This window comes from Oncorhynchus masou, chromosome 12 (genome assembly GCF_036934945.1).
Source record: "Oncorhynchus masou masou isolate Uvic2021 chromosome 12, UVic_Omas_1.1, whole genome shotgun sequence".
Taxonomy (NCBI): domain Eukaryota; kingdom Metazoa; phylum Chordata; class Actinopteri; order Salmoniformes; family Salmonidae; genus Oncorhynchus; species Oncorhynchus masou.
In genome coordinates this window covers 24,508,591-24,522,728 of record NC_088223.1, presented here as the reverse complement: position 1 = coordinate 24,522,728, position 14,138 = coordinate 24,508,591, and the positions used below count along the sequence as shown (strand labels likewise).

General features: G+C 36.0%; 1 protein-coding gene across 1 annotated transcript in view; it reads left to right on the top strand.

Annotated features, from left to right (window-relative positions):
• Positions 1-346: 346 nt before the first annotated feature.
• LOC135549735 (unconventional myosin-Ig-like) overlaps positions 347-14,138 on the top strand; it is an 87,098-nt gene continuing 73,306 nt past the window's right edge. The window contains exons 1-6 of the mRNA XM_064979989.1: positions 347-567; positions 2,755-2,963; positions 4,309-4,402; positions 4,753-4,918; positions 7,204-7,257; positions 7,545-7,640. Coding sequence (XP_064836061.1) covers positions 473-567; positions 2,755-2,963; positions 4,309-4,402; positions 4,753-4,918; positions 7,204-7,257; positions 7,545-7,640 — 714 coding nt within the window. The 5' untranslated portion in view covers positions 347-472. The remainder of the gene's footprint in view (positions 568-2,754; positions 2,964-4,308; positions 4,403-4,752; positions 4,919-7,203; positions 7,258-7,544; positions 7,641-14,138) is intronic.

The window sequence follows — 14,138 nt, the reverse complement described above, 5'->3', positions numbered from 1 at the left end:
GGAAAAGGAGGATGCAGAAGTGCTGTATGTATTTAATGATAGCTCTTCTCTGTCCTGTTATGTACACTATATATACACTACAAACACAACACACACACACACTCACTCTCCCACTAGCCACAGACATCAATTAAACATCTATTCCATGTTGGTTCAATGTAATAATGTTGATTCAACCAGTGTGTGCCTTCAGCTCTCTCACACACACACGCATGTACACACACACACAAACTCACATACACACACCACTGAGAGGATGACGTGCTGCAGCATGCCGACCACAGCCCTCAGTGACTTGACTAAGCAGCACACCATCCCAGAATCCACCACACCACAAAAGAACAGACTTACGCCACACCCACAGCAAGCTACCGGGCCCCAGCAGCACTTGTCTGCCTGCCTTCACTTCTCTCTCTTGTCTCTTCAGTCCTCGTTCGTTCCTTCCTCTCTGTTTATCTGTCTGTCCGTCAGGATGGCGGAGCTGGAGGGTCTGGAGTTTGGGAAGTCGGATTTTGTCCTTCTGGATGAGGTGAACATGGAGCAGTTTATGGAGAATCTGAAGTTAAGGTAAGTCTTGATTGTAGAGTCTCCTCTGGTAGAGATGAGGTAGAGGGGAGGAGGAAGCAGCTGTCTGTAACACAGGGATGGAGATGAATCTGTCATGGGGACACCTACTGATGACTTTGTGGGCCCTCAAATCTTGTATATGTATCTGTTATCTCAAACTGTCTGTTTGTGTGCTTGTAGGGTTGTGATGTCACAGCTTGATATCTGAGAGCTCTGTTGTCAGAGAGTGTGTACTCGTCAGCCTCACAACAATGGCAACTTTTCAGGGCCTCTCTTATAGGAGTGTTATAAACTCTTTGTTTGTACAAGAGCCACGGTGAAGAAGTTGACTTGTAGAGAACGAGAGAGAGAGACAGGAAAAGGAGAAGGATGAGTCATTTCTGGTTTGACTTTCCCGCCCACCTTCAGTGGTTGCGATATGAACTTGTAATGTTCAGTTAGTTGCTATCACCATAGAAACGGTCACATAAATAGATGCATTGTAAATCAAGAATACATCATCAACCCATTGATCAAGACCTGAGTCTAAACTCGTTTTGTTTGACTTCACACTAACGGGAACTACTTTCCTGTAAAAGCCCACCCTTTCTGATTGGTTTTCTCAGTGACGTATTCTGTTGCGTTTGAGTGAATCAGGTGACCTTTTTTTCCTCTATTTTGGGTGTGGTGTGACTGACTGCATCTGCTGCTAAATTCACCCTTCTCAGCATCTCTCCATTCCAACACTTGTCAGACAGCACATCTCGCTTTTATCTCTCAAGTTTGGTAACGTCGTGACATGCCCTTCTCTTGAGACAGTATTGAGAAACCACAGAGCACCACATCTTTAGAATCCAGTGGACGCCTAGGAGTTAGAGTAGAATATCACTCAAGAATTTACAGTGGCCAAACATGTCAATTACTTATTTAATACAGCTCACAGATTCTTAGCAAATGGACACTAGTTTCAAATCACTTTTCTCATCATAGTCCACAGGTGCGTTTGAGATGGCATCCTATTCCCTTTCCTATATAGTGGGTCAAAATGAGTGCACTACAGGGAATAAGTTGGGAATAGGATCCTGTTTCACATGTAGCCCATGTGTTTTAGTCAGGCCTTTGCCCTAGAAGGTAAGCTAGGCAATGCATGCAACAACTTCTTATTCCCTGAAGCTCCCATTCATTTGATCATGCCCTGCCTGACCAGACTTGCCCCATGGCAATGTCTGGAGAAACATTCAGGGCCACTTGATGTTAGATAGGAATTTATAAAATAAAGCTTTCCTGTAATATAGCCCAACAAGATACTATTAGGATCAGTGATTGTCACTTCCTGGTCTTAGTATACATCTAATATAAACTGTAAATGACTCTTTGTGCCCATATTTGTATCACAGGTTGTGACATTTACAGTATTTTTGGTTTAGAAGCAAATAGAGTTGATTAATGACTTCATGCATATTGTATTTTTACACATAGAAACAGACAATTCTGTGTAATTTCAGCAGAATAGGTGCCACAACAAGTCAAACCAATACCCAGGAAGATTAAACAAGGTGACAGAAGTGACACCTCTTGTGGGTTGTCACTAATTATCACAGCCACAAAGTCGTAATTATGGCTACTCCACCCATTAAACCTAACTCTAACTCTAACCTTAACCATAGTGCTGTTGAAACTGACTTTATGGCTGAGGTTTCTAGTGGAAACCCTTCTTGAGCCATAATTTGTACATACTTCCTGTTCTCACTTCCCACCTGTGTCACTTCCTGTCCTTTGGGGCGTGTTCCCTTGAGGGTGAGAGGTCTGACTTTAGGTGCAAAAATATGTTGTCGTTTTTATGTCAGGGTGTTTCTCTGTAAAATAGGTTATCCAATGTCTATGTAAACATCTCTCTCTCTCTGGTGTTGATGGGGTGGAGACTTAGATACTGACTGTTGAATGTGGTGTGGGTATTTGTAGGCTATATATAGCCTATATAAATAAGCATTGCTGTGACACAAATTATTCTGGTCCCCCTTGTTACAGTGTTATTATCACAATTTTGCTTTTTCATATCAAAATTATGTTTCTGTTGTGGACATTGATACTTGGACAGTTTTCAAGTCAAGTATACTCAAATGCTACATGAAGACATGAAGACAACCATACTTCAAAAAGGCACAATAAATTCAACTCTGTCTCTGTGTTTGTTTGTGTGCCTGGCAGGTTTGAGAAAGCCCGTATCTACACCTTCATAGGTGAAGTGGTGGTGTCAGTCAATCCCTACAAACAGATGGACATCTACGGGAAAGAGGCCATCGACGCGTACCGCGGCCGGGAGCTGTATGAGAACCCACCCCACCTGTATGCTGTGGCCGACGCTGCATACAAGGCTATGAAGAGACGGGCCAAAGACACCTGCATCGTCATATCAGGTCTGTCTCAGACTCCAGTCTCCTACTCTTTCATTCATTCATTCATTCATTAATTCCATCTCATGCTCCAACCATCGTCTTTTACCTAGTTTACCACAGTCCTTTGACTCACACCTTGCTGGTTTCAGGTCAGAAGGCATGGTCAGGTCAGAAGGCATGGTGCATGAATACTTTTTTAACTGGCTATGTCCTGTTGCATTCATATAACATTGAGGACAGTTTTGTTGATTTATGTATGTAATATTTCTTAGGGCACCATCATGTGATGGTTCATGCCACAGTATTGCTTCCTGGCGTATACAGTAGCACCCTTTTATCAATAGTTTTCTGAGGGAAGTAGAACTGAGCAGGGTCCCTAATCTATTCACAGTCTGTCCTGTTGCAAACCCCATCATGCCACTCTGTCTGTCTATGAGGTTTTCTCCTTTGAGCAAAAGTCTGTCCTCCGTCCTCTCTCCTCCATGACCCGGAAACCGATATGCGGTAGTGTGGTCGAGGAGTGTGTCAATTCGGCAAATGGAAGACAGTCCTCCTCTCCTCGATAGCCTCCTTTTGGTGAGGAAGCACAAGTGTACTGTATCCTACGAGTCCTACACTTGTGAGTCCTTCGCAGAAGAGTTTTGAAATCTGCCACAACCCCTTTGAATCAGCTGTTGTTTTCTCGAAGGAGAAAATAATGCACACATGCTTAAAAAACGATATGCTACTTCTCCCTTTATTTATAAAATGTCTTGCACAACTAGCTACATTTGTTTTTATCACTTTATATTAAAAAAATGGGGATTCCACCCTGTAAACGTAATTTGCCTGATGACGTGCGATTGAAGAAGGGGAGTCTCATTTCATACCAGCGCATTTTCATCTTATTTCCCTCGCCTTGCCACCACTCCTCGATTACTTTTGATATTTTTTAAAAGAAGGCCAGAGAGGACGGAGGAGAGAGGACATAGCTAATCCAATTGAGAAAAGGCCAATGTCTACAGTTTCTGAGTGTTCTCAGTTCCTCACTTCCTCCAGGATGCTTATTGGTCTTCACTGTTGCTGCAATGGTCTTTTCTTAGTTGCACTAGCTCATAATGTCCTGTTTCCTGTAGCAGGCTACTTTTACGGTCATAGAAAGAGGAATATAAACATGGTGATTGGTGACTGACAGTCAATAACTACTTTAAGAAAATTCATGCCATAAATACACTTCAGTTTATCATGTATGATCTTACATCATAGAAGTACAAATATACTGTATGTCTTCTAATATATCCAGTATCTGAGGTAAAATACACAAGTAATGTACATGTACTGCTATACGTGAGTTTCTTCTTTGTTATTAATGGTCTGTGTGTCCCAGGTGAGAGTGGAGCAGGAAAGACAGAGGCTAGCAAGTACATCATGCAGTACATCGCAGCTATTACCAACCCCAGCCAGAGAGCAGAGGTCGAGAGGTGAGTCAGTGTCAAATGTCAGGGGTCAGCAAGGTATTGGGGGACAGGAGGCTCTCCTCTCCCAGATAAATAACGACATCTTAGACTGGGTTACAGGTGTTGTTTCTGAAAGGAGCTTCAGTTGCATTTAGTCTTATGCATCAGGCTTCCTCCCTAACCTCAGAAGTACAATAGCCCAGAGTCAAGGTTATATTGTGTCAGTCTCAATGTCATAGACACAAATTCACAATTGAAGGGTGGAAAGGACTTCCAATTCACCTCTCTCTTTTTCTCTTCCCATCCTCTCACTCTTTGGGCCACATTGTCACCTGATACTATCAATGATGACCACCCTCTCCTCTCTTACACAGTGTGAAGAACGTTCTGCTGAAGTCAAACTGTGTGCTGGAAGCCTTCGGTAACGCCAAGACCAACCGCAACGACAACTCCAGCCGCTTCGGCAAGTACATGGACATCAACTTCAACTTCAACGGGGACCCCACCGGCGGCCATATTAACAACTACCTGCTGGAGAAGGTCAGAGCAATATGATTAGATAGGATAGAGAGAGACATACAGTGATTGGCACTTGAAGTGAGGGGAAGGCCTTAACAGATAGGCGGGGAGATTTGATTGGATGGTTTGAACAGAAGTCGTATTTATAGGCCAAGTTTCCCAGACACAGATTAAGCCTTGTCCTGGACTACAAACGGAGATTGAACATGCTTTTTAGTGAAGGAACATATAATAGTGAGGGAATATACTTAATATGTGTCTGTGTCCATAGTCTTCTTTTGAAAAGTTATCCACTTTCTGGTTTTCATTTCGTGGTGGAACATATACAGTGGGGCAAAAAAGTATTTAGTCAGCCACTAATTGTGCAAGTTCTCCCAATTAAAAAGATGAGAGAGGCCTGTAATTTTCATCATAGGTACACTTCAACTATGACAGACAAAATGAGAAAAAAAATCCAGAAAATCACATTGTTGGATTTTTAATGAATTTATTTGCAAATGATGGTGTAAAATAAGTATTTGATCAATAACAAAAGTTGATCTCAATACTTTGTTATATACCCTTTGTTGGCAATGACAGAGGTCAAACATTTTCTGTAAGTCTTCACAAGGTTTTCACACACTGTTGCTGGCATTTTGGCCCATTCCTCCATGCAGATCTCCTCTAGAGCAGTGATGTTTTGGGGCTGTTGCTGGGCAACACAGACTTTCAACTTCCTCCAAAGATTTTCTATGGGGTTGAGATCTGGAGACTGGCTAGGCCACTCCAGTACCTTGAAATGCTTCTTACGAAGCCACTCCTTCGTTGCCCGGGCGGTGTGTTTGGGATCATTGTCATGCTGAAAGACCCAGCCACGTTTCATCTTAAATGCCCTTGCTGATGGAAGGAGGTTTTCACTCAAAATCTCATGATACATGGCCCCATTCATTCTTTCCTTGACACGGATCAGTCGTCCTGGTCCCTTTGCAGAAAAACAGCCCCAAAGCATGATGTTTCCACCCCCATGCTTCACAGTAGGTATGGTGTTCTTTGGATGCAACTCAGCATTCTTTGTCCTCCAAACACGACGAGTTGAGTTTTTACCAAAAAGTTCGATTTTGGTTTCATCTGACCATATGACATTCTCCCAATCTTCTTCTGGATCATCCAAATGCTCTCTAGCAAACTTCAGACGGGCCTGGACATGTACTGGCTTAAGCAGGGGGACACGTCTGGCACTGTAGGATTTGAGTCCCTGGCGGCATAGTGTGTTACTGATGGTAGGCTTTGTTACTTTGGTCCCAGCTCTCTGCAGGTCATTCACTAGGTCCCCCCGAGTGGTTCTAGGATTTTTGCTCACCGTTCTTGTGATAATTTTGACCCCACGTTGTGAGATCTTGCATGGAGCCCCAGATCGAGGGAGATTATCAGTGGTCTTGTATGTCTTCTATTTCCTAATAATTGCTCCCACAGTTGATTTCTTCAAACCAAGCTGCTTACCTATTGCAGAGTCTTCCCAGCCTGGTGCAGATCTACAATTTTGATTCTGGTGTCCTTTGACAGCTCTTTGGTCTTGGCCATAGTGGAGTTTGGAGTGTGACTGTTTGAGGTTGTGGACAGGTGTCTTTTATACTGATAACACGTTCAAACAGGTGCCATTAATACAGGTAACGAGTGGAGGACAGAGGAGCTTCTTAAAGAAGAAGTTACAGGTCTGTGAGAGCCAAAAAATCTTGCTTGTTTGTAGGTGACCAAATACTTATTTTCCACCATAATTTGCAACTAAATTCATTAAAAATCCTACAATGTGATTTTCTGGATTTTCTTTCTCATTTTGTCTGTCATAGTTGAAGTGTACCTATGATGAAAATTACAGGCCTCTCTCATCTTTTTAAGTAGGAGAACTTGCACAATTGGTGGCTGACTAAATACTTTTTTGTTTGATAAAGGTGGTGAAGCAGAGAGAGGTGAGAGAGTGGGTCCGTGAATAGAAATGCCTGTGAATTACACCCTGTTCTGTTCTGGTTCTGTTGAATGATAATGAAGGGCTCGCCTGGGGGCATGATGAGATAGGTTGCTGTTTTTAATCTTTTATATGAGCCAGCCTATCACACCATCTGACTCAGTGGTGCTGTGTGAACGACAGTGTCATCCATACTCACTGCATAGACGCAACCTTACTAACTGTGGATCAGTGAACTGTCTGAACCCTATTCTCCCGTCTTGTATTGGGAGTTCTGTGGTTGGTTAAACTTGCTGCCTGTGTGTATGTGTTTGTGTGTGTTTGTGTGTGTTTCATGGACTTTTCTCTGTTCTCACATGCAAAGTCAAGGGTTGTTCAGCAGCAGGGAGGAGAGAGGAACTTCCACTCATTCTATCAGGTAAATAATGATCTTTACTGGTCAAACGTATGCACGCATGACTGTAAGACACTTTGGATAAAAGAGTCTCCTAAATGGCATATATTGTTAAAATAAAGTCATAAGTATGATTAATAATGGCTTAATGCTGTTTGGATCAGGACATGTTTTGCTGGATCAGGAAAGGAACACATTGAAAATGCTATTTTCATTCGTTCAATTACAGATTCATCATTTGTAATGAATGTTTCCACATTTTCCCAATTCAACTTCTGTACTGTACTGTGTGTGTGTGTGTATTTCCACAGTTACTGCGTGGAGGTTCAGAGGAAATGCTTGGGTCACTTCACCTCCAGAAAGATCCTGTCAACTATGTGTACACCAGAGAAGGAGCTGCCTCCACTGTGAGTTCTCCTTCACTCTTCTACAGTAGTTCCACTACCTTACCATGACATTAGTTGCTGGACAAAACGCATAGACACTCAACACTAATTTGTGAATACAGTGTTTCCACCTGTCTCTAAGAAAGGAAAGCAACGGAAAGCAAGTAAAGCAGCATAACGTTACGTAACCTAGGGTAAGGTAGCGTAAAGTAGAATAACATTAAATAACCCAGGGTAAAGTAAAGTAACGTAAAGTAAAGTAGCATAACGTTACGTAACCTAGGGTAAGGTAGCGTAAAATAGAATAACATTAAATAGCCCAGGGGAAAGTAAAGTAATGTAAAGTAGAATAACATTAAATAACCCAGGGTAAAGTAAAGTAACGTAAAGTAAAGTAGCATAACGTTACGTAACCTAGGTTAAGGTAGCGTAAAGTAGAATAACATTAAATAGCCCAGGGGAAAGTAAAGTAATGTAAAGTAAAGTAGAATAATGTTAAATAACCTAGGGTAAAGTAACGTCAAGTAGAATAATGTTAAAAAACCCAGGGGAAAGTAAAGTAGCATAACGTTACGTAACCTAGGGTAAGGTAGCGTAAAGTAGAATAATATTAAATAGCCCAGGGGAAAGTAAAGTAACGTAAAGTAAAGTAGAATAACGTTAAATAACCTAGGGTAAAGTAATGTCAAGTAGAATAACATTAAATAGCCTAGGGTTAAGTAAAGTAACGTAAAGTAAAGTAGAATAATGTTAAATGACCTAGGGTAAAGTAAAGTAACATAAAGTAGAATAACAGTAAATAGCCTAGAGTAAAGTAACGTCAAGTAGAATAACATTTAATAGCCTAGGGTAAAGTAAAGTAACGTGAAGTAGAATAACATTAAATAGCCTAAGGTAAAGTAAAGTAACGTAAAGTAAAGTAGAGTAACATTAAATAGCCTAGGGTAAAGTAAAGTAATGTAGAGAAAGTAGAATAACATTAAATAGCCTAGGGTAAAGTAAAGTAATGTAAAGAAAATAGAATAACATTAAATAGCCTAGGGTAAAGTAAAGTAACGTAAAGAAAGTAGAATAACATTAAATAGCCTAGGGTAAAGTAAAGTAATGTAAAGAAAATAGAATAACATTAAATAGCCTAGGGTAAAGTAAAGTAATGTAAAGAAAGTAGAATAACATGAAATAACCTAGGGTAAAGTAACGTAAAGTAAAGTAGAGTAACATTAAATAACCTAGGGTAAAGTAAAGTAACGTAAAGTAAAGTAGATTATCGCTAAATAGCTTAGGGTAAAGTAAAGTAGAATAACATTAAATAGCCTAGGGTAAAGTTAAGTAAAGTAGTAAAACATTAAATAGCATAGGGTAAAGTAATGTAAAGTAAAGTAGAATAACATTAAATAGCCTAGGGTAAAGTAAAGTAATAAAAAGTAAAGTAGAATAACATTAAATAACCTAGGGTAAAGTAACGTAACGCATAAAGTAAAGTAAATTAACGTTAAATAGCTTAGGGTAAAGTAAAGTAGAATAACATTAAATAGCCTAGGGTAAAGTTAAGTAAAGTAGTAAAACATTAAATAGCTTAGGGTAAAGTAGTAAAACATTAAATAGCCTAGGGTAAAGTAATGTAAAGTCAAGTAGAATAACATTAAATAGCCTGGGGTAAAGTAAAGTAATATAAAGTAAAGTAGAATAACATTAAATAGCCTTGGGTAAAGTTAAGTAAAGTAGTAAAACATTAAATAGCTTAGGGTAAAGTAAAGTAGATTAACGTTAAATAACTTAGGGTAAAGTTAAGTAAAGTAGTAAAACATTAAATAGCCTAGGGTAAAGTAAAGTAACATAAAGTAAAGTAGATTAATGTTAAATAACCTAGGGTAAAGTAAAGTGGAATAACATTAAATAGCCTACGGTAAAGTTAAGTAAAGTAGTAAAACATTAAATAGCCTAGGGTAAAGTAAAGTAACATAAAGTAAAGTAGAATAATGTTAAATAACCTAGGGTAAAGTAAAGTAGAATAACATTAAATAGCCTAGGGTAAAGTAAAGTAAAGTAGTAAAACATTAAATAGCCTAGGGTAAAGTAAAGTAACATAAAGTAAAGTAGAATAACGTTAAATAACTTAGGGTAAAGTAAAGTAAAGTAGAATAACAATAAATAGCCTAGGGTAAAGTAAAGTAAAGTAGTAAAACATTAAATAGTCTAGGGTAAAGTAAAGTAATGTAAAGTAAAGTAGAATAACGTTAAATAACCTAGGGTAAAGTAAAGTAACGTAAAGTAAAGTAGAATTAACGTTAAATAGCCTAGGGTAAAGTAAAATAGCGTAAAGTAAAGTAAAATAACATGAAATAACCTAGGGTAAAGTAACATAAAGTAAAGTAGAATAATGTTAAATAACCTAGGGTAAAGTAAAGTAACGTAAAGTAAAGCAGAATAACTTTAAATAACCTAGGGTAAAGTAACGTAAAGTAAAGTGGATAATGTTAAATAAGCCAGGGTAAAGTAACGTAAAGTAAGGTAGAATAACGTTAAATAGCCTAGGGTAAAGTAAAATAACGTAAAGTAAAGTAGAATAACATTAAATAACCTAGGGTAAAGTAACATAAAGTAAAGTAGAATAATGTTAAATAACCTAGGGTAAAGTAAAGTAACGTAAAGTAAAGCAGAATAACTTTAAATAACCTAGGGTAAAGTAACGTAAAGTAAAGTGGATAACGTTAAATAAGCCAGGGTAAAGTAACGTAAAGTAAGGTAGAATAACGTTAAATAACCTAGGAAGAAGTAAAGTAAAGTAGAATAACGTTAAATAACCTAGGGTAGAGTAACGTAAAGTAAAGTAGTATAACGTTAAATAACCTAGGGTAAAGTAATGTAAAGTAAAGTAGAATAACGTTAAATAACCTAGGGTAGAGTAATGCAAAGTAAAGTAGTATAATGTTAAATAACCTAGGGTAAAGTAATGTAAAGAAAAGTAGAATAACGTTAAATAACCTAGGGTAGAGTAACGTAAAGTAAAGTAGTATAATGTTAAATAACCTAGGGTAAAGTAATGTAAAGTAAAGTCGAATAACGTTAAATACCTTAAGGTAAAGTAAAGTAGAATAACTTTAAATAACCTAGGGTAAAGTAAAGTAATGTAAAGTTAAGTAGAGTGACGTTAAATAGCCTAGGGCAAAGTAAAGTAACTTAAAGTAAAGTAGAATAACATTAAATAACCTAGTGTCAAGTAACGCAAAGTAAAGTAGAATAACATGAAATAAGCTAGGGTAAAGTAAAGTAACGTAAAGCAAAGTAGAATAACGTTAAATAACCTAGGGCAAAGTAACGTAAAGTAAAGTAGATTTATGTTAAACAAACTTGGGAGACGTAAAGTAACGTAAAGTAAAGTAGAATAACGTTAAATAAGCTAGGTTAAAATAAAGTAAAGTAGAATAACATAAAATTGCCTCAAGTAAAGTAAAGTAGAAAAACATTAAATAACCTAGGGTAGAGTAACGTAAAGTAGTATAACGTTAAATAACCTAGGGTAAAGTAATGTAAAGTAAAGTAGAATAACGTTAAATAACCTAGGGTAGAGTAACGTAAAGTAAAGTAGTATAACGTTAAATAACCTAGGGTAAAGTAATGTAAAGTAAAGTTGAATAAGGTTAAATACCTTAAGGTAAAGTAAAGTAAAGTAGAATAACATTAAATAGCCTAGGGTAAAGTTAAGTAACGTAAAGTAAAGTAGATTAACATTAAATAACCTAGGGTAAAGTAAAGTACCGTAAAGTAAAGTAGAATAAAGTTAAATAGCCTACGGAGAATTCAAGTAATGTAAAGTAAATTAGAATAACGTTAAATAACCTAGGGTAAAGTAACGTGAAGTAAAGTAGTATAACGTTAAAAAACTTAGGGTAAAGTAATGTAAAGTAGAATAGCATTAAATAGCCTAGGGTAAAGTAAAGTAACATAAAGTAAAGTAGAATAACATTAAATAACCTAGGGTAAAGTAGAGTAATGTAAAGTAGATTGACGTTAAATAGCCTAGGGTAAAGTAAAGTAACTTAAAGTAAAGTAGAATAACATTAAATAGCCTAGGGTAAAGTAAAGCAGACTAACATTAAATAACCTAGGGTCAAGTAACGCAAGGTAAAGTAGAATACCATGAAATAAGCTAGGGTAAAGTAACGTAACGTAAAGCAAAGTAGAATAACGTTAAATAACCTAGGGCAAAGTAACGTAAAGTAACGTAGAATAACATGAAATAACCCTGGGTAAAGTAAAGTAAAGTAAAGTAGATTAACGTTAAATAACCTAGGGCAAAGTAAAGTAAAGTTAAGTAGATTTATGTTAAACAAACTTGGGAGACGTAAAGTAACGTAAAGTAAAGTAGATTAACGTTAAATAAGCTAGGATAAAATAAAGTAAAGTAGAATAACATAAAATTGCCTCAAGTAAAGTAAAGTAGAAAAACATTAAATAGCCTAGGGTAAAGTAAAGTAACGTAAAGTAAAGTAGTATAACATTAAATAACCTAGGGTAAAGTAAAGTAATGTCAAGTAAAGTAGAATAACGTTAAATAGCCTAGGGTAAAGTAGAGTAACGTAAAGTAAAGCAGAATAACATTAAATAACCAATGGTCAAGTATCGCAAAGTAAACTATAATAACATGAAATAACCCAGGGTAAAGTAAAGTAACGTAAAGTAAAGTAGATTATCGTTAAATAACCTAGGATTGAGTAACGTAAAGTAAAGTAGAATAACGTTAAATAAGATAGGTTAAAATAGTAAAGTAGAATAACCAAAAATTGCCTCAAGTAAAGTAAAGTAGTAAAACATTAAATAGCCTAGGGTAAAGTAAAGTAACATAAAGTAAAGTAGTATAACATTAAATAGCCTTGGGTAAAGTAAAGTAATGTAAAGTAAAGTAGATTAACGTTAAATAGCCTAGGGTAAAGTAAAGTAACGTAAAGTAAAGTAGAATAACATTAAATAGCCTAGGGTAAAATAAAGTAACGTAAGGTAAAGTAGAATAACGTTAAATAACCTAGGGTAAAGTAAAGTAAAGTAGAATAATGTTAAATAACTTAGGGTAAAGTAAAGTAAAGTAGAATAACGTTAAATAACCTAGGATAAAGTAAAGTAAAAGTAGAATAATGTTAAATAACCTAGGGTAAAGTAAAGTAACATAAAGCAAAGTAGAATAACATTAAATAGCCTAGGGTAAAATAAAGTAACGTAAAGTAAAGTAGAATAACGTTAAATAACCTAGGATAAAATAAAGTAACGTAAGGTAAAGTAGAATAACGTTAAATAACCTAGGGTAAAGTAAAGTAAAGTAGAATAATGTTAAATAACTTAGGGTAAAGTAAAGTAAAGTAGAATAACGTTAAATAACCTAGGATAAAGTAAAGTAAAAGTAGAATAATGTTAAATAACCTAGGGTAAAGTAAAGTAACGTAAAGCAAAGTAGAATAACATTAAATAGCCTAGGGTAAAATAAAGTAACGTAAAGTAAAGTAGAATAACGTTAAATAACCTAGGATAAAGTAAAGTAAAGTAGAATAAAGTTAAATAACCTAGGGTAAAGTAAAGTAAAGTAGAATAATGTTAAATAACCTAGGGTAAAGAAAAGTAAAGTAGAATAACATTAAATAACCTAGGGTAAAGTAAAGTAAGATAATGTAAAGGAGTATAACATTAAATAACCTAGGGTAAAGTAAAGTAATGTAAAGTAAAGTAGAATAACGTTAAATAGCCTAGGGTAAAGTAAAGTAACGTAAAGTAAAGTAGAATAACATTAAATAACCTAGGGTAAAGTAAAGTAATGTAAAGTAAAGTAGAATAACATTAAATAACCTAGGGTAAAGTAAAGTAACATAAAGTAAAGTAGATTAACATGAAATAACCTATGGTAAAGTAGCGTAAAGTAAAGTAGAGTAACATTAAATAACCTAGGGTAAAGTAAAGTAACGTAAAGTAAAGTAGATTATCGCTAAATAGCTTAGGGTAAAGTAAAGTAGAATAACATTAAATAGCCTAGGGTAAAGTTAAGTAAAGTAGTAAAACATTAAATAGCATAGGGTAAAGTAATGTAAAGTAAAGTAGAATAACATTAAATAGCCTAGGGTAAAGTAAAGTAATAAAAAGTAAAGTAGAATAACATTAAATAACCTAGGGTAAAGTAACGTAACGCAAAGTAAAGTAAATTAACGTTAAATAGCTTAGGGTAAAGTAAAGTAGAATAACATTAAATAGCCTAGGGTAAAGTTAAGTAAAGTAGTAAAACATTAAATAGCTTAGGGTAAAGTAGTAAAACATTAAATAGCCTAGGGTAAAGTAATGTAAAGTCAAGTAGAATAACATTAAATAGCCTGGGGTAAAGTAAAGTAATATAAAGTAAAGTAGAATAACATTAAATAGCCTTGGGTAAAGTTAAGTAAAGTAGTAAAACATTAAATAGCTTAGGGTAAAGTAAAGTAGATTAACGTTAAATAACTTAGGGTAAAGTTAAGTAAAGTAGTAAAACATTAAATAGCCTAG